This window comes from Eucalyptus grandis, chromosome 3, assembly GCF_016545825.1.
Source record: "Eucalyptus grandis isolate ANBG69807.140 chromosome 3, ASM1654582v1, whole genome shotgun sequence".
Taxonomy (NCBI): Eukaryota; Viridiplantae; Streptophyta; class Magnoliopsida; order Myrtales; family Myrtaceae; genus Eucalyptus; species Eucalyptus grandis.
The window spans coordinates 18,961,108-18,980,097 of NC_052614.1; the positions used below are offsets into that span (position 1 = coordinate 18,961,108).

Consider the following 18,990-nt stretch of genomic DNA (forward strand, 5'->3'; position numbering starts at 1 on the left):
GCAATATCTCAAATTTTCTCCACACTTGAAATAAGGCGTTGATAATTATGCTACAACACTAATTAAGTTAACTAAAGGTAGTAAAACATGTTCCAGGCTGCTTTAAACTAAAAATCAAAATTTGAAGGAAAAAAACTTTTTACTTCTCATAAATAATTGATCGTGTGATCGTGTTAATGAGGACCTCAAGAATAACTTTTAAGTGTATTTTTTAATGATTTATGTAATTTCCAACACATTAATGGCATATATAACAAGAAAAGTTACTATAGTGAAAATCACAAATTTTCTTTGACATGCTAAGTAAGTTCTATAATCACATTCTTTAATAAAATGATAAATACATTTATTTTGAGAAGAAAGTAAAATGGTGCTTTTTACTTACGGGGCACAACTATTTTCACAGCCAAAAGGTGTCGTGGCCACAGCTTTTCCTAGTTTTTTCAATTTCCTTGAAGAAAACAAGGGAGCTGAAAATCTAAAGAACAAGGTCCATCCTGTATAAGGTATTAACTTGAAGGAGAAAAAAAAAACATCCCTCAAAGAGATAAAAGGTGCAGTTATCTTATTGAAATGAAGTTCTCTAGAAACAGGATGCTCATTTTAAATGTGAAATGAAATGGAAAAGTAGCATTCATTGAGCCTTTACCATGGAGAGCTAATGTTATTCACAATGTTAGAAAAACACAAGCACCGGCAACATTTGTAATGCGAAACAGAATTTAGTAACAACGCTTATTTCAGTCCAAATGAGTACACATCTTGTGCTGATACCTGTTCCATTGGTACAAGTTTTGGACTTGAAAGCCCATAAATCTTCAATTAAAATGAAGGGGTAAAGAGGAAAGATGAAAAGACCAAACTACATTCCGATTTTGAAAGTGTATTCAGTATAATCCGAAACAAGGCCCAGATTTGGTCATCTTGCAAAATACGCAATCAAATTTAAGACAGCCACTCGAGAGTTCACTGATAAATATCTCCTGTCCACACTTCAGACCACAATGTGAAATAGCACTCATTGGAGGGAGGGAGGGAGGGAGGCTCGAGGGGAGATATCATTCATTCATCTGAAAACACCTTCAAGCTCGCAAGGCAGCCTTATGAATCGTGGTTTCCTTTGGGATTTGGCAGCAACTTTTCTTGACAAGGTCAAGCAGCTTTTCCAAAATTGTCTCCCCCGAGCTCAAAATCTCATTGCTGTCCTTTGTCGTTTGGAAATTGACAATTCCCATTGGCTGGTCTATCTTTGCCATCGGGGACTTGGAAACAACCATTAAGGAGAAATGCTTCTCAGCTTCCTAAAATGGTAATATAGAGGTGAGAGATCATGCTGATAGAATATCATAAAATCTTGAATAATTATCAGTATATGGTCTCTCTATCAGATGATAGCAATGATTTAATAAATTGAGGCATGTGATCGATTAAAGCTCTCAACAACAGCAGTACGAGAACCCAAAAACAAAGCTTTTTTCCTATAGTGAAACAGCTTCAAAGATTTTCTGAACAAATTAATCAAGATCTCCAGCAAGATATACTTTTGTAACACAGGAAATGGTAAGTGTTAATACTAGCAGATAAAGCTTGCTCAACTATTTCTAGCAATATAGCAGAACTCCTCCCACACTTCTAAAGTGCATTAGAATTTCAGGTTCCATGGCACAAGAAATGGCTTCACAATGCTAGAAAATGACACTCACAGCTACAACAAATTTATTAGTAGAAATTGACTAAGCCACGTGTACGGAACAAAACTTTGAAGAGAACACTGTCAAATCCATGACAAGCCTTTGGCTTTCAACACGCCAAAACCTTTTTACACATATTTGGAACTTGTACCCAAGTCCAGTGGCCATGCCAATTAGGGATCACAAGGAGAGAGGCAGCTCAAGGTCAAATGAGGGGTCTAAACAATCACTCATAAAGAGTGACATGGACAATGAACATAAACAATTGTTCCACATAATCAAACCTGGATAATGAGGCATAACAGCCCTGCAAGTCTCTTTAAGGTAATCCTCCAGCAATACTTCAAAACAACAATAATATTCTGCAAAAAATAGAGTGAGTCACATCTGAGTGATGATCCAATTAAAAGAAGAAAAATGACGAGTTCTGTCATTACATGATTGATGATTCTTTGAAAAGGCTCCTAGCTAAAAGTAGCTTGTCTCACCTAGGAGAAGCCAAATTCTTCTTTTGACTATGATTGGGCCCTATCTAAGATTTTCTGCTGCCTTCTCAACAAGTGCACCTCCTAGCAAGTTTTCTCATTCTCAAATTCATCTTTGAAAGTACTTTAAAGAAGTGCCCATTGGATAACCTCCACCATGACCAATTGTTTCAGCAGCAACCTGTGTTATAATAACAAAGGCATGGTTGACCAATTTCTATGGTGCATTATTGAGATATTACAAGATGTACAACAATTACCTAGAACACTTCAAAGATGGAATGGGAATTTTTTAGAGATGCTTATTTTCTAAAGTGGCATTAAGAAGGCTCAACTGCACAAAATTATGTGGTGATAGAACTAAGTAGCAGCAGATTTTCCTTAGAACATGCATTTAATTAAATCACAGAAGAACAGTTGTGCCTTGAAAAACTCAGAATAGACTTAACAAGGAAAGAGCTTCATCAGTATCTTTGGGTTGCCCTTCACTGATGGAATCTCATATATTGCCTTACAGTATCGACAAATCTCAAGGTAATCATTTATACCTACATTGTTAACCACATAAATGCAAGGTATAATGAGATGCGACCTTCAAATTTATTACGAACATTTAGAACGTCAGAGTTTGCGATAAGGCTAGAAATGAAGAAGAGTATGTGCTAGATATATAAAGCCATACAAGTTCATGGTCTTGAATACAAGGTGGCAATTGATCGACAAAAAAAAAATAGTTAAAAGATGGTAGACACAACATTAGAAAAAACGAAACACCAATTTACCGCATCATGAGTCATAGCATAACGGTTTCAACTCCAAAAGAGTTGGAATATCAGATGGCGCTTGTTCCACAATGTTTTCAACACCTTTATACTTTTTCTTCTCTTTGGAAGGATCTACATCGAACACTCGGGGCCTGATCTTCCTGGAAAGGATGTGCACAGACATAATCCTAGCAATCTATGAACAGACGAACCTGCAAAATCTGTCAATCAGAAAGCCAATCACAGTGATAGTGCATAAATGGCTAAAAGAAATACAAAAACTCGTTCTTGTTCAAAAATAAAGGGACTCTTTTCCATGTCTTTGCCATTGCTCCAAAAGTTTCTACCTGCATTTCAAGCCCATCATAGGAATGTTGGACAAGGAAAAACCAATTACAACATCAGTGACAACTGAAGTCAACTTCTAGTTATTCCAATTTCTTGCATCAAATCGGTAGCTTCTGCTATAAGTAGGGTCTTATAGCACAAAAAAATTGTCACTCTAGAATGAAAATATGGTCGAAAAAGGAAGCAAAAGGGACAATAGCAAGGTATAATACAAATACAGGTATCTCCATGAAGAGGATCCCAACCAATTGAAAACTTGCAAACAACACAAACACTATAAGATCCCCATAATGGATATATCATGAAATGAATCCCGAACTAGACATGAAAAAGAGGTAATGCAATTCATACAAGAGTAGAAGAACAAAAAGTAAAATTTTGGGACAATCATGGGAGAGAATCCAGATACACAAGGTGAGAAACTGAAGATGATTCCACAATATTAGATTCTAAAGGATTCCACCATACTAGATTCTAGAGCACAAGTACCAGACCTGAGATCTTGCATACCAACAGATTGCCTAGAGCCAATTCTCATATAGATATGCCAAGCACATTTGTTTTTTAGATACATAGATGGCATGTCGTAGCTACACATAATGATGGTTCATGATCTAATCTGTACACATATAGGAGACAATCCCTGGAGTATGAAATCTAACCCTCAAGGTAAAAGGTTGTTAAGATTGATCCTAAATGATTAAAATTGGACTGCAGTTTGGATCAATGATCATAAGACTCCACAAAAAATTAAGGTCTAGAGTGATCAATTCTTAATCTATTTTCTGTACAAACACCTGTATGTTATCTTTGAAAAGAGGGGATGAAGCTAAAAAATAGAAGACAAAAGCACGAGCGTCACCACAGCAGAAGCATATCAGTGAAGAAGCTCTTGTGCCCCTTATAAAAAGGTTAACTAGAGAAGCATCTAGGGCATAAGTAAAGAAGAGATTAAAACAAACACAAAACTAGATGATGGCAGTGAAAAGAAGACAGAAGGATGAAAAAAATAAAAAAGGTAAAGAGCTATATGCTATGACGTAAAAAAGAATTCCGTCCCCAGCCAGAAGAGATGGTTGCCGTACAAAGATGAGAGCATTGTGCTTCTTTGCTGGTTGTGGAGGTACATCAGACCTTCCATTTCCCACAACCAAAGCTCTATGAAGGGAGGGACCACTTCCAACTCCAGCAATAAAAATGTTATTCTTACTCCAGCGAAAAGTTTATGGATTCTCCCAAATCTGTATAGAAAGTATCTTCACTTTTGCACAACCACCAATTAAATATTCCATCCAATCTAATTCAGGATGGGGGCAACACCTCATTCTCATTTGTAATCCCCTTATAGTTCAATCCCCAAAGGTAGCCTTAATTAGCAGCTTTGGCCTTTAGATATTGTTTTAGACATACAATGCATCATGCACAATGAGAACTGGGGCCTAATTTGGTTTACCATGAGGTTGAGAGCTAATAAACTATGCATAGTAGGATATTCGGGATAGGGATAATAAATCCCATCCTACATCTCCAATGATCCTACTACTGATCCCAAGTGGGAATGATTTTTTATGTGACTAACTTCCTTAATTGCATCCTATACAAATAGTAATCCTAAAAACGATTTACAAGGTAAAAACCTTGGATAGTTGTATTAATAGCCACTAGTCATAATGCTTTGACTAATCCAGAATAACTAATCAGCTTTCAGCATCACATCACAATGAAATAGCATCAATGAAGAATGAAAATCCCACTAGCTTATCACCCATACGCAGAGATGAAAAGGCAAATACTTGGACATCGGTTAACCTGGACAACCCCGTTTACTCTGAACAAAGGAGTGTAAGATACTTCTTTCATTACAAGAAAGTTCAGGAGCAACTAAATACAGGGAAAACAATTTAACATGTGTGAATGTCCAAGTATCAGTGTCATCAAATAATTTTGACTCCTTTAATATCACTTGAAGTGGAATGCGAAGCGTGCTTTTATGTGGGAAGATAGAAGTTCATGCCCCAAGAACACAGAAATTCAGCGGTCTGATTGGGGTTCTAAAATGCAGTTGAAGCTGAGAGACCGCAGGAAAGCTCGAGAGATGTGTGCGTGCGTTTACCTGGAGCGGATGGAGAGGGCGTTGCCAGCCGTGGCGTCGCCTCGTCACCGTCACCATCGTCAACTCCGCCACGCCGACCGACCTGCCCACTTGCCTGCGGTGGACACGCGGTGCGAACGGTGGCTTCGATCTTCAGGCCTCGGAAACTTCCATGGACGTCAAGCCGTAGTTCTCTCCTGCCCCCCCTCGCTCTCGAGGTTCGCTCACGCGGACTCGGAGCTCGATATCAAAGAGGAAGGCCAACGGTCGAATAGTAAGCTATGATAGACCAATGGGGAGCTCTGTGACACATTCAAGCAAGTTCCGTCTTCTGCGTACGCCTAAAATTCAATACGTCGAGCGATTGTTCGAGAGATGGGCATTCAGAAATTTGGAAATATCGCAAGTGTTTCAAGTCTGACAAATTCGTCAAGGCTTTTAATTTTCCGCAGAATGAAATAAAAAGCCCCGATAGTCCAATGGGAAGCTCTGGGACACATTCAAGCCGGTGGCAATAATGAAGAGCGAGCTTGTTGAGACGGGTTAGCTGGGAAAGACGGGGCAAGGACTGCCCCTGGCAGGTAACATTTAGAACTGTTAAGCCGGAGGGCAGTTCCGGTAATTCCCGAAGCTTTGCACAATGATGAAGGTTGAGCTTCTCTAGCGAAATTAGTTTGCATATATTATTAGGTAGTCGCTCCAGATTTTTGCAAACCAAAGCTTCCAACTCTTGGAGTTTTGCCAACATCCCTATGGCATCGGGCAATTCCGTTATGTCAGTTCCAAAAATATACAAGATCCTCAGATTTTGCAAATTCCCAATACTTTCAGGTAATTTCGTAATTGATGTCCATCCTAAGACAAACTCAATCAGTGATGCTAGATTTCCTATCGAGTCGGGGATCTCTGTCAATGAGGAGCAGCCATGTAAGGACAAGCTTTGTAGAGATGCTAGATTGCCTATGGAGCTAGGAATATGAGCTAACTTTTTACACTGATTGGCAAGAATAACCTTAAGTTCCTTCATGGCACCAATGGATTTAGGTAATTCTTCAATTGCTAAATCACGTATGTGTAGTTGAGTTAATGAAACCAAGGAGCCCATGGATTCAGGAAGTTGAGAAATTTTACAATGACTGAGAGATAGACACTCCAACTTCATCAAACTATCACTCGAAATAGGAATATCTTGTATACCCGTTTCTTGTATGACAAGCCTTGTCAATTCTGCCATTCTACCTATTCCTTCCGGTAGCTTGTTGAGTTTCCAACATCTAGAGGCATCCAAGGAAACAAGAGTCTTGATGTCTCCAATAGAAGGATGAAGCTCTTCTAGATTCCAACAATTTTCAAGATTTAAAATCTCCAACCTTTTGAAAGTGGACAAGTCGGGAGTTCTTTTCAAAGATAAACAATTTGCGAGGTTGAGAACTTTGAGTTCAGTCGCCATCTAGAAGAAAGAAAGGATATGTTAGTGTAATTGGACTATCGCAACTTGTGATTTGTTACTACTCCTTATGTATTTTACTTTTTAGAATTCCTCAAAATTACCCATGCTCCTCTACTCCTTCACGGTTGTCCTATTTAATTTTGAATGTCTCTTTTGTTAGTGTTTGGCCACACCAACAAATGAATATCTTTTAAGCATATTGATTGCAAAAAAAATATTATGGTGTACAAGTGCTAACTGCATGTAATTTTGAATAACATTACAAAGGAGATATTTGATTATTAGACATAAGCCACTTATATTATCAAAAAAGCACATGACAAATCCAAATGAAAGAGAGATGCAATCATTGGGCACCATGTTTTCCTTTAATACAATGAAATTAAAGAGAAACAGCTAGTTTAATTATGAAAATCAATTTTCAAATGTTATACATACAAGAAAAAAATATTGTTAAAAAAAAAAAAAACTTAAATGCCTTCTTTACATCTTACCTTGAATGGAACCCATCCTCCCCAATCCTCCGAAATTGCACTAGCTGGCAGATCAAGTACAACTAATTTCTTCAAATGAAAGTTGACCGCAGTGAAATTTGAGGGACAATACTTCCACCAAAGCCATCTTAATTTAGGAAATAAGCTTTGGCAATCTCCAGTGAAATTCGCACCATCCACTCGAAGGAATCTCAAGTTGGTCAATTCTTTAAATTGTTCAGCTGCGTATCTTCTTTCATAACCCCATTTGTCAAGAGCAATGGACTCAATCTTTCTAGTACCCTACCATTTGGCAACATTGTAGATTATAAGTTTTGAATGATGAGATTAGACCAATTGATATAAAATAAAATGCACCTATTTCAATTTGTTGGCATACTACTATGGTGTACACTTCTCCCTTCTTTGTGAAATGAAAGGTTGTGGATGCATATTATTCATCTAATCTATGTAAAGATGGAGAAGCTCAATCGGTTGGTTCTGCGCTTTTTCCTCATCCAACTATACCCTTCACAATTTGCACCTTCTGAATTCATAAAATTTGTGTCCATTTGCAACTGCAATGGAAGGCCTCTCTTCATGCATCCACTAATTCAAATATATCTATCAAAATTCATGCCCTTTGTATGTGAAATCACACTACCTTTACTCTATCATGTATTTGTGAACCAATACAACTCTAACCATCCAAAAACATCAATTAAACTTGCCATCATATAACTATCAAAATTAAAGAATCCCAATTGTAGACCCTCACTATTGATTTACTTTGTTAGCAATTCTCCGTATCAAAATGAAAACAAGAATGTCATTGCAAAAGTTATGCATGTGTTTTACATTCCTTTCTTATCACGTGTTTCTTTTGTGAGTGTTTTTCATTATACATGAAGGAAAATTGGTAATATCAAATATTCTATTTTTGAATTGCTATAGATATTTGATGCTATCTTTTCATTTTCGTGTTGATTTTGTCACGGTGAAGTAGTAGTCATCTAAATTTTGCTTATTTTTACCATAGATTTCTAGGATCAGGCAAACAACAATTAATCAAATGGACTCTTTTGCTTGTGGAAGCAGCAAGTTATGGGGACTCAAGACTAATACTTATTTTTATTTCAAACAAGAAAGGGAAGATGGACCCACATTCACTAACTAAGATAAGTGGAAAAAACTCATACCTTGCAATTGTCAAGCACATCTAGGGCTTCCTCATCGATCCACAATCTGCTACGTTCTTGAGGCTCATTTGGATTTTCTAGATAAACAATTTCCCTTCCAAGATCTCTCAATTGATCATGCATCAATAACTTTCCGTATTCATCAATTTTAATTAGGGACATAAGACTTAATACTTCAATCCCATTCCCAGGGAAAAAATCACAAGCATCCCACATATAAGTTGGATTTTGTTTACATGATCCAATGAAATAGCATGCAATATCCAAAAATATTTGTTGCTCCCCATAATCTAATGCTTCGTAACTTATTTTCAGCTTCTCTCGCACTTTCTCATGGGGCACTTTCTTTAATTTTTTTAATGTATCTTTCCATACGTTTTTTCTCTTTCTACATAAGAATGAACCTACAACTTCGAGAGCTAATGGGAGCCCCCCAGTAGTAGATACAATATCATGAGAGACAACTTCATAATCACTCGGAGGAGAATCCTATTGAAATGCATGTCTACAAAATAAAATCAATGATTGATCCAAAGACAACTCGTTGAGATGGTACATGTGGTATGCACTAGCTTGGTCAAGAACATCCTTGTTTCTAGTTGTTATGATGACTATGCTTCCTGCTTTAAACCAACCACAGTCAACCAAATATTTCAAGTGAGCACTATCATCTATATCATCAAGAAAAATGAGTGCTTTCTTATGTGCAAATCGAGATTTGATGAGACGGAGTCCCTCGTCCACATTAGACACATCACACCAACTTCCAAGGCTAGATATGAGCTGCTTTTGTAGGCATTTAATACCCTCACGTTGGTATGTTTCTCGACAATCTGCCACAAAGCTATGATATTCAAATTGATCAAAGAACTTGTTGTATAATGCCTTCGCAAGAGTCGTTTTTCCGATGCCGCCCATTCCATAAATTCCAATAATCCATGTACCATTGAATTTAGCATCTATCAAGCTCATAATTTGTTTGACATGATCATCAATTCCTACCAACTGTTGGGGAACAATTAGTTGAAATGTACCTTTTAACTCGCTTAGAACTTTTGTAACAACAATTTTGACCAATGCTCCTTCATGCCTGTTACATTACGATGAATTTCAGAAAAGGAGGGGATATATATATCCATTTTCAAGAAAGGTCTATTTGCGAGAAATTAAACAATGATTTGGTTGAGATTACTGTACCCATTATCAATTTTCTCCGATTCCCATCCTTTTATACAACTGATTTCTTCGAGTGCTTCTTCCCATTCCTTCACAAACATCTCAGCCAAATCCTCTTTATGTGCATTGATAGCATCTCCAAATCTCCCTTTAAGATGGCGCATCTGCGAGGGTTCCACTTTATAAAATATGGGCAACACTATTTGCCCTCCGCTTCTCTTGCACTTCAATATCTGAGCCAGCTCACGAAGGCACCATTTGCTAAAGCGTAGTTCTCGGATATAATCGGGATCAATATCGTGGACTGCATCATGCTGCATATAAGCTCTGGACCAATCTCCTCACCAACACGAAGGTCATTGTTGTCTCTGAACACGTGAATTCCTGCATCAACAAGGCTAGTATAGAGATAATCAGTGAAGCCTTTGCGAGTGTCTTTCCCTCTAAAGCTCAAGAACACTTCGTAAGTATCTTCCTTTGGCCTTTTGGTTCTGCCTTCATAATCACCGACAAGTGGAGAGGTTGATGAGGAAGATGCCTTGTACATTGGATTTTCTAGATTAGTGGGTCTTTTTCTATTCATCTCGAGAGGATTGTGAAAGTTATTGATGAAGTAGGAAATGGAGGAGAGAAATATGGAATCCCAAATCTGGAAATAGCAAAAATGTCTCTCAAGACTTGAGCTCGGAGCTACATTCAAACAAAAATAGAAACTCTTCAACAACTCATTAGAAGAAAATGGAGCAAACAAAGCATGAAACAGAAAAGAGGAAGGAGTCAATTGACTAATTTTTTTTGGACGGAAGTCAATTGACTACTTAAGGTGTGCTCAAACAACACAATCCAGGGATCTCCACTGATTTTCAGCCTTCGGCGTTGGATTACCAACACACGACCCTCTGATATGCGTGCTTTGAACGATGCTCAGTTCTTATCATCCAACGGTCCAAGACTCTGCATGCTAATCGAACCGCTGTGAGGTATTCTACGGAAAGAACTATTAATGCACGCGTAATTGATTGACCACGGTGGGGGGCATGCTGTCGCCTTCATTGAAATTTGAGGTACAGCGCTGGCTTTGACGTGACTTGCTTTTTCCATTAATAAAATAATAGAAAAGAAAACTAAAATGCGTGCTTTGAGCAATGCTCAGTTCTTATCATGCAACGGTCCAAGACTCTGCATGCTAATCGAACCGCTTTGAGGTATTCTACGGAAAGAACTATTAATGCACGCGTAATTGACTGACCACGGTGGGGGCATGCTGTCGCCTTCATTGAAATTTGAGGTACAGCGCTGGCTTTGACTTGACTTGCTTTTTCCATTAATAAAATAATAGAAAAGAAAACTAAAATGCGTGAATCAATGACGAAAGCATCAATCGTGGGATTATATAGGATTTTGTTCTTAAAAGTCTGCAGGACGAATTACTTTTTCTATCCACAATGGAAACTTTTTCTTTTTTTTTCTAAAGAGGTTCCTCGGGAAAAGCAACTTTTAAAATGAATCTCTTCCAAAACAATTTTTTCAAACTAGATTTTCCGATGCTATATCATGTTTAAAGATTATTAGTCATCACCCTCCGCCTAAGTCATTTTTACCTCCCTCCTTTAGATAATAATTTTTAACATTTTACATATATTTTATTTTTACGGTAACGCATTAATGAATTGCTAACCAATGGTTCTCCGCAATTGAATAATTATTCTGTGATGCCTTTTTCCTTTTTATGTCATCTTTTGTCAAACTTTTTTTTTTCATGTTAAACATTCTCAGCCAATGAGTTCTTCACCAACATTATAATTTTTTGCAACACAACAGAGAGGATTCAAATATTATCTTATATGACATTGAAAGAGGTTATTCGAAAAATTGAAGCTATTAAATAGAGAGAGACTGCATTAAACACGAGACCATCGTGTGATTACCTGGACACTGGGCGTATTATCGGTATATATTTTGCTCTTTTTGCTACTTTGAAAAGGCGCTTAGTTTAAAAAACCTATCAAGGTAAGAGCAGATACTCACTTCTTTTTTCAAACCTACAAGCATTCTTCTCTTGCCTTGATAAGATGAAACAAAAAAGGCTCAACGGCTTAGTACGCAAGTGACTAACCTCACCTCATTATTCTAGGATCAAAAGCTAATACATTAATAGATTATGATGGAACATTGTGTCACATGATAAAGTGATTTGAAGTTTCAACACATCGGAAAGCCCTTGATATACGAAGTTATAATTCTATGATCACAATCACATGTCCTATGATAAGGTCCAAATGGACTCCTTTAATTAGAGATGTACAAAATGCATGAAATGCATAGGCCATATTTAGGATTATGATTGGATGGATAATTAGTAGTATCAACAATAAACAAGAGTTATATCAAGTACCAACACCGATCATATGCTCAACATCCCAATCCTGGTTCTTACATTATTGTGCTAGGCAACTCCACCCGAGCCTTGCTGTCGCTGGATAAAATATTGTCAGCTTTGCTAATGTTTTTCAATTCCTAATTTCCCCCCTATTTTTCATTCATTGTGCAAAATATTTTTAAAAGGTGCAGAAATTTGAAAAAATGTGGAAAAGGAAACACTTGAAAATGTGTTCGCGGCCACTTATGTCCACCTATAGGTCTCGAGCTGTAAATGAATGCAATTGAAGCTCTCCTCAAGAACCAAATAATTGATTTATGAAATGCATCAATATGATGAAACTTATACTACAAATATCTAAATTAGTTTGGTGCGTTCAACCCAAAAATTTTCATGAATGCCTCTGACATTGTCTCCACCTAGTTCAATCTTACAAGTGTACTTTTTTCGAATTCCTTCGCATGCATTTTACAGTTCACTTCAACTAATGACTATAAGACACGTGAATCAATCTACAATGTCGTTGAGCCCACGTCTTCTCTTCTTTGGTATGGCAACGATCTACCAGTCCTAACAACAAAACATGGAGTCACTCATTGCTAGTAAGTCGGATTATGAATGGGCTTTCTTGAATTTGACTTAATTAGAAATATATTTCTCGATACGACTCTTCAATTAGCTCAAAGTGTGAAATTGGAGAGCACATTAAACATGACGTTCCAAATCAGTTAATTCATATTTATGCATATTCTCTTTTATATTATCTGCATTAATGTAAATTTCGGAAAAAATAAATGAAATGGCCATAGCTTTGCACACTGACATCAATGATGTAATCAGCTTTTGGAGTGAAGAAGAGATGATAAAATGCTTCTCATACTTTCATGAGGGTTTGCCATACATGAGATATTTAGGAAAATTACCAAAAAAGTCATAAATCTATTGGAATTATGCCAATTCAGTTATAAATTTGTTTGTTTTTTTTTTGGTTAATTGAGTCCTAATCTTTTGGAATTGTACTAGTTCATTCATTCCGGCCAAAATTGACCAAGCGGAGCTAATTGTTGGAGAAAACTTCCTTAAGTGTTTTGAAGCTGACAAAACGTTTCCATCAGTCTAGTCTGAAGACTTGTAGACTCTTCCATTAAAGTCTGAAGATCTCTGGACTGCCAGACTCAAGACTCAAAGTCTATCCTCATTGACAGTTTCTAAACCGTTGAAGAAGATTTATCAAGAACTGTATGTTTCGTCAAGGATTTTGCTTTATTGACTTGAGTAGATCTTCTAGTTGGATATAGCACGTCGGAATCCTTTATTCAAATCTAGATTGATTTGGGAATCGTGGATTCGTTAATTGATGAAGTATACTTGGAAGGTTCTACTTATGGAAACCAAGATCCTAATTGTATGGGTGAGCATGATTGATGGACTATCGTTATGTTCCTTAAATAGCTCGAAGATCTTCCTAATTGATTCTGTCCAACGGGTAGATTGGAAGAACTCCTTTGGTAAGTGCCAACGGGTATGATGGCATAAAGAAGTATATAAAGAAGACGTTCCAGTTGTTCAAGTGTGTGCCCGATAGAAGAATTCCAAAGTCTGAAGCTCCTTGTTCTTAGTCAATTAAACTATTGGGCGAAATCTTGTACGCAAAAGAGAGTCTATATCATTGAGAGACCTTGAGGAAGTGTAGTAGAGTCTCTACACTGTGGAATTAAGGAAGAGCCTAACTGTAACAACTCTTTTGTTCATAGTGAAATCCAGCCAGTGGGCTGTCAGTGTAGAAGAGTGGACGTAGGCTTGGATTAAGCCAAACCACTATAATCTCTATGTTCATATTCTCTTCTCTACACTCTTTTACTTTGATTGTAATTCATTTTGAGAATTTCCTTTTCATAATCTATTGTTGATTAGCACTGCACATATCTTGCAAAATTGTTTCTGCACATATTCACCCCCCTCTAGGTGCTCATACTAGCTCTCACAATTGGTATCAGAGCTTGTATACTCACTTGAATTGAAGTGTTTTACTTCAGAGTCAAAGATCCATGGTTAGTATGTTGGCTCCAAGATTGGTTGAAGGGCAAAGCAATACCAGACCACCTTACTTTGATGGAAATGATTACAACATATGGAAAAACAAGATGAAGGCATTCCTAAGATCAAATGATCCTCTGGAATGGGACGTGGTAGAAAAAAGGAATCATTCCTAAAGCTGCATCAGTCTTAGAAAGAGAAAAAGAAACCATTGAGTCTAGCGAAATGACTCAGGAAGAGATAACCAAGAGACAAGTTCTTGATGCAAAAGCAATTTATTCTTTATATTATGCTTTATCTCCCACTAAATATAATAGAATATCTTCTTGTATTATAGCTAAAGAAGTCGGGATAGATTACACATCACCTATGAAGGAACTGACTGAGTGAATGAAACCAGAATCAACATTCTGCTCGGACAATACAAAGCTTTCAGAATGAAAACAAGAGAATCTATCACTGACATGTTTAGTCGTTTAACAAAGATAGTGAATGGTCTTGAAAATCAAGGTCATCCAATTTCTGATCCCATGAAAGTAAACAAGCTACTGTGTGGACTCTCCAAGGATTGGAATCACATAAAAACCTCAATAAGGGAGACACAAAAAATTATGCCACTCTCTGTTGATGAGTTGGTTAGGACTTTTTAGTCTTATGAAGTGGAGCGAATCAATGAAGATGAAAATCCTAAAGGTAAGAAATCCATTGTATTAAAATCTAATAATAATTTTGATGTCACAGATTCTGAAGACGATATGGATGATGAAGAGCTTGCTCTCATAATAAGAAGATTCAGAAAGTTAAACAGAAAGGGAAGATTTAATCCAAAGAAACAACGCTTTCAAAAGCAACAAGGTAAGTCTGTTGAGGATGATGAATCCAATAGAGATATAGTCTGTTTTGAACGTAAGAAAAAGGGCACATCGGACCCAACTGTCCCATTCTGAGAAAAAAGAAAGGAAAATCAGAGAAGTATCGAAAGGCACTCAAAGCAGAAACTTGGAGTGATACAGAATGTGAAGAAAGTGATGATGATTATGCCAACATTTGTCTCATGGCACAATCAGACTCAGACTTCGAAACAGACAGTGAAATCGAGGTAAGTAACTTGAAAATCCCTATTAAAGTCTCTAGATACATTGATGAATTGTGTCTTAGTTTTAAGACTTCTCTTAAAAGGATTTCTGAATTCAAAAGAGAAAATTCTGCACTAAAACAACAGGAAAATGTTTTGAAAGAAAAGGTCAAAAGTTTAGACAAAAGTGTTTCTACCTTGAAAGAAAATGAAGACAATCTTTCAAAAGAAAATGCATTCTTGAAAACTGACATCTCAAATATTTCTAAAAGATTTTCTATAGGATCTGAGAAACTTGAGAAAATTCTTTCAGCACAAAGACCTTACTTCAATAAATTAGGTTTAGGAATGACTTATGAAACCATTCCTCTAATTGATTTTCCTAAAGTAAAAGAAAGAATTAAGCAAAGACCTACGAGAAATGCTTACAAAAATCATTTCTAAAAGAGTGTTTGTAAAACCAGTAGGTCGCAGTGCTCTTAAATGTTCTAAGTGCAATAGTTCAGACCATTTTGAAAAAAAAAATGTTCTATGGTTTGGAAACCTGTTAAAAAGGTATGGGCAAAGACAATATATCATACTAACACCAATGGACCCAAGAAAATAAGGGTACCAAAGAAAGCTTGAGTCTCTTTTCTAAATGCAGGTCACTATCAAGAGAAATATTAAATGGTACATGGATAGTGGATGCTCAAGGCATATGACAGGAAATTCAAATTGCTTCATAAAACTTGTTCAAGTTAATGGTGGAAAAGTTTCATTTGGAGGAAATAGCAAAGGAAGAATTGTGGGATTCGGGCTGTAAAGATTGGAAGTCTCACAATTAGTAATGTTTCCTTAGTGAAAGGACTCAACTATAATTTGCTTAGTATCAGTCAACTGTGCGACACTAGCTTCAAAATCAACTTTCAAGAGGGAATATGTTCAAGAACCAGTAAAGATTCCTCTCAGTCTTTCATGGGTCGAAGACATGAAAATACCTACCTCTTGGATGTCAAACCAGATGAAGCCCAATGTCTAATCTCAATTCAAGAAAAAGCAAACTTATGGCACAGAAAACTTGGGCACATCAACATGAAGCAAATAGCCAAAATTTCAGCAAAGAAGCTTGTTCGTGGTCCACCAAATCTGTCATTTCAAAAGACTGATCTATGTACACCATGCGTGTTGGGAAAATAGGTAAGAAACTCATTCAAACCAATAAATCAAGTTGCCACTAATCGTGTACTACAGCTTCTGAATATGGATCTCTTTGGACCAACCAGAACTCAAAGCATTGGAGGTAAGAAATATTGCCTAGTACTTGTGGATGACTACTCACGATTCACTTGAGTATATTTCCTGGTAAGTAAGTTTGAAACCTTTTCTTACTTCAAAAAGTTTGCTAAAAATGTTCAAAATGAAAAAGGGTATGCTATTTCAAGTATACAAACTGACCATGGAGGCGAATTTGAAAATCAAGACTTTACAAGATTTTGTGATAAATCTGGTTTTCAGCATATGTTCTCTTCTCCATACATTCCAGAGCAAAATGGAGTTGTGGAAAGAAAAAATAGATCGCTTCAAGAGATGGCTAGAACTCTTCTAATTGAAAGAAACATCTCTTCTCGTTTTTGGGCTGAAGTAGTTTTCACTGCATGTTATATCATTAATAGTCTTTCTAAGGCCTATTCTGGAGAAAACTCCCTACGAATTGTACAAAGGTAAGAAGCTCATTGTTTCATATTTTCACGTGTTTGGATGCAAATGTTTTATTTTGAAAAATACAAATGATTGGGTTGGGAAGTTTGAAGAAAAATCATATGAAGGGATCTTCCTTGGATATTGGACCACAAACAAAGCCTACAGAGTATACAACAAAAAAACTCAATCTGTGGAGGAATCAATGAATGTCAAATTTCAAGACTCTATGCAAAATGAATCGACTTAGACTTAACTTGAAGAATCTGAACCTACTTTAGACTTTACAAAGTCTAAATCTCCAGAAGCAGCTCAGACTTCAAAAGACCAGCAACAAATAATTGTCAAAGATTCAAATGAAGAAAAAGATCAACAGTCTGACAAATCAACCAGCAACTGGAAGCATAAGTCCAGTCATCCCACAGATCTCATTATCGGCAATATTAATGAAGGAATTTGCATAAGATCCAAAAGGCGCGAAGAGTCTAGTGCTGTGGCTCTTATTTCTGAAATAGAACCCAAAAGTACAGAAGAAGCTCTAACTGATGAAAGTTGGATTAAAGCCATGCAAGAAGAACTCAGGCAATTCAGTATGAATGATGTCTGAGAATTGACTCCTAAACCGAAAGGTAAATGCATTATTGGAGCTAAATGGGTTTTCAGAAACAAGATGAATGAGAAATGAAAGGTTGTAAGAAACACAGCAAGACTCATGGCCAAGGGATATACGCAAGAAGAAGGGATAGACTATGATGAGACTTACGCACCAGTAGCAAGGTTAGAAGCAATTAGATTATTACTTGCTTTTGCTTGTCATAAAAATTTCAGGTTGTTCCACATGGACGTCAAAAGTGCTTTCCTAAATGGATTTATCCAATAGGAAGTCTATATGGAACAACCACCCGGTTTTGAAGACCCACGGAAACCAGACTCTATTTTCAGACTAAAAAAAACTCTATATGGTCTAAAGCAAACACCTCGAGCTTGGTACGAAAGACTAAGTAAGTTTTTAATCCAAAATGGCTTTGTTAAAGGTAATGTAGATACTACATTGTTTATCAAAAGAGAAAGCAAAAGTTTTCTACTTGTCCAAATTTATGTTGATGATATTATTTTTGGATCCTCTAATGAAAGTCTGTGTATGAAATTCTCTAAGTCTAAGCGGGATGAATTTGAAATGAGCATGATGGGTGAACTAACCTTCTTTCTCGGGCTCCAAGTAAAACAACCCGAAAGAAGGAACATTTATTCATCAAGAAAAGTATGCTAAAGATCTTGTCAAAAAGTTTGAACTAGAGAATTGCAAAAAGACTGATGTACCAATATCAAACTCATTGAAGTTAAACAAAGATGAAGGAGGAAAGAAAGTCGACCAGAAGCTATACAGGAGCATGATTGGTTCACTTCTTTACCTTACTGCTTCTAGACCTGATATTTTGTTTAGTGTTTGCATTTGTGCCAGGTTTCAATCAGACCCGAGAGAATCTCATTTAAGTGCTGCAAAACGTATTATCAAATACATTGCCTCATCTTCAACTTTGAGTCTCTAGTATCCTAAAGAAAGAGACTTTACTCTTTTTGAATACTCAGACGCAGACCTAGCCGGATGCAGAATTGATAGAAAGAGCACTTCGAGCACCTGCCAACTACTTAGAAGCATGACAGTGTCTTGATTTTTTAGGAAGCAAAGTACAGTAGTTCTTTCTACAGCAGAAGCAGAATATGTAGCTCTTGGAACTTGTTGTTCACAAATTCTGTGGATAAAACAATAGTTAAGAGACTTTGGAATTGAAGATTCATGCACTAAAATCAAATGTGACAACACCAACGCAATCAATCTCACCAAGAATCTGATTCTTCACTCAAGAGCAAAACATATAGAGATTCGACATCACTTCATTAGAGATCATATTCAAAATGGAGAAGTTTCGATTCAATTTATTGACTCAAAGAATCAACTGTCGGATATCTTTACAAAGCATTTGGAGAAAAATCAATTTGAAGCTATTTGTTCCAGGACTCAATATCTTAAAGTCGAGGAAGTTCAAACCCAAGGCGAAAGTCTAAAGACTCTCGGACTCGGATGATCAAGATTTTTACTTGTAAGATATTTTATTTTCTCTTAGATCAAATCTCGAAA

General features: G+C 36.7%; 2 protein-coding genes across 4 annotated transcripts in view; both read right to left on the reverse strand.

Moving 5' to 3' along the window:
* Window positions 1–6,845, reverse strand: part of LOC104431507 (disease resistance protein RPV1-like) — a 108,835-nt gene extending 101,990 nt beyond the window's left edge. The window contains exons 1-4 of one of the 3 annotated variants that reach the window (XM_039310336.1): window positions 5,402–6,845; window positions 2,959–3,152; window positions 2,180–2,357; window positions 1,289–2,053 (exon numbers count right to left, since the gene is read on the reverse strand). In XM_039310336.1, coding sequence (XP_039166270.1) covers window positions 5,694–6,830 — 1,137 coding nt within the window. In that variant the 5' untranslated portion in view covers window positions 6,831–6,845 and the 3' untranslated portion in view covers window positions 1,289–2,053; window positions 2,180–2,357; window positions 2,959–3,152; window positions 5,402–5,693. Of the gene's footprint in view, window positions 1–1,288; window positions 2,358–2,958; window positions 3,153–5,401 lie in introns of those variants that run through there. The other 2 variants (XM_039310335.1, XM_039310334.1) reach the window with 2 other exon arrangements.
* Window positions 6,846–8,644: 1,799 nt separating this feature from the next.
* On the reverse strand, window positions 8,645–10,533 carry LOC104439225 (disease resistance protein RUN1-like). Its single transcript, XM_039310337.1, has 2 exons — window positions 9,700–10,533; window positions 8,645–9,592 (listed from the first exon to the last, which is right to left on the reverse strand). Exons 1-2 carry the CDS (start codon window positions 9,996–9,998, stop codon window positions 8,992–8,994), a joined length of 900 nt encoding a protein of 299 aa, XP_039166271.1. The 5' UTR covers window positions 9,999–10,533; the 3' UTR covers window positions 8,645–8,991.
* Window positions 10,534–18,990: the final 8,457 nt, after the last annotated feature.

Excerpts from the sequence above, each read along its gene's own strand:
- LOC104439225 (XM_039310337.1), bottom strand. The coding sequence starts at position 9,998 with ATGCAGCATGATGCAGTCCACGATATTGATCCCGATTATATCCGAGAA. Across the intron at positions 9,593-9,699 it reads TCGGAGAAAATTGATAATGG|GCATGAAGGAGCATTGGTCA; the intron begins GTACAGTAATCT and ends GTAATGTAACAG.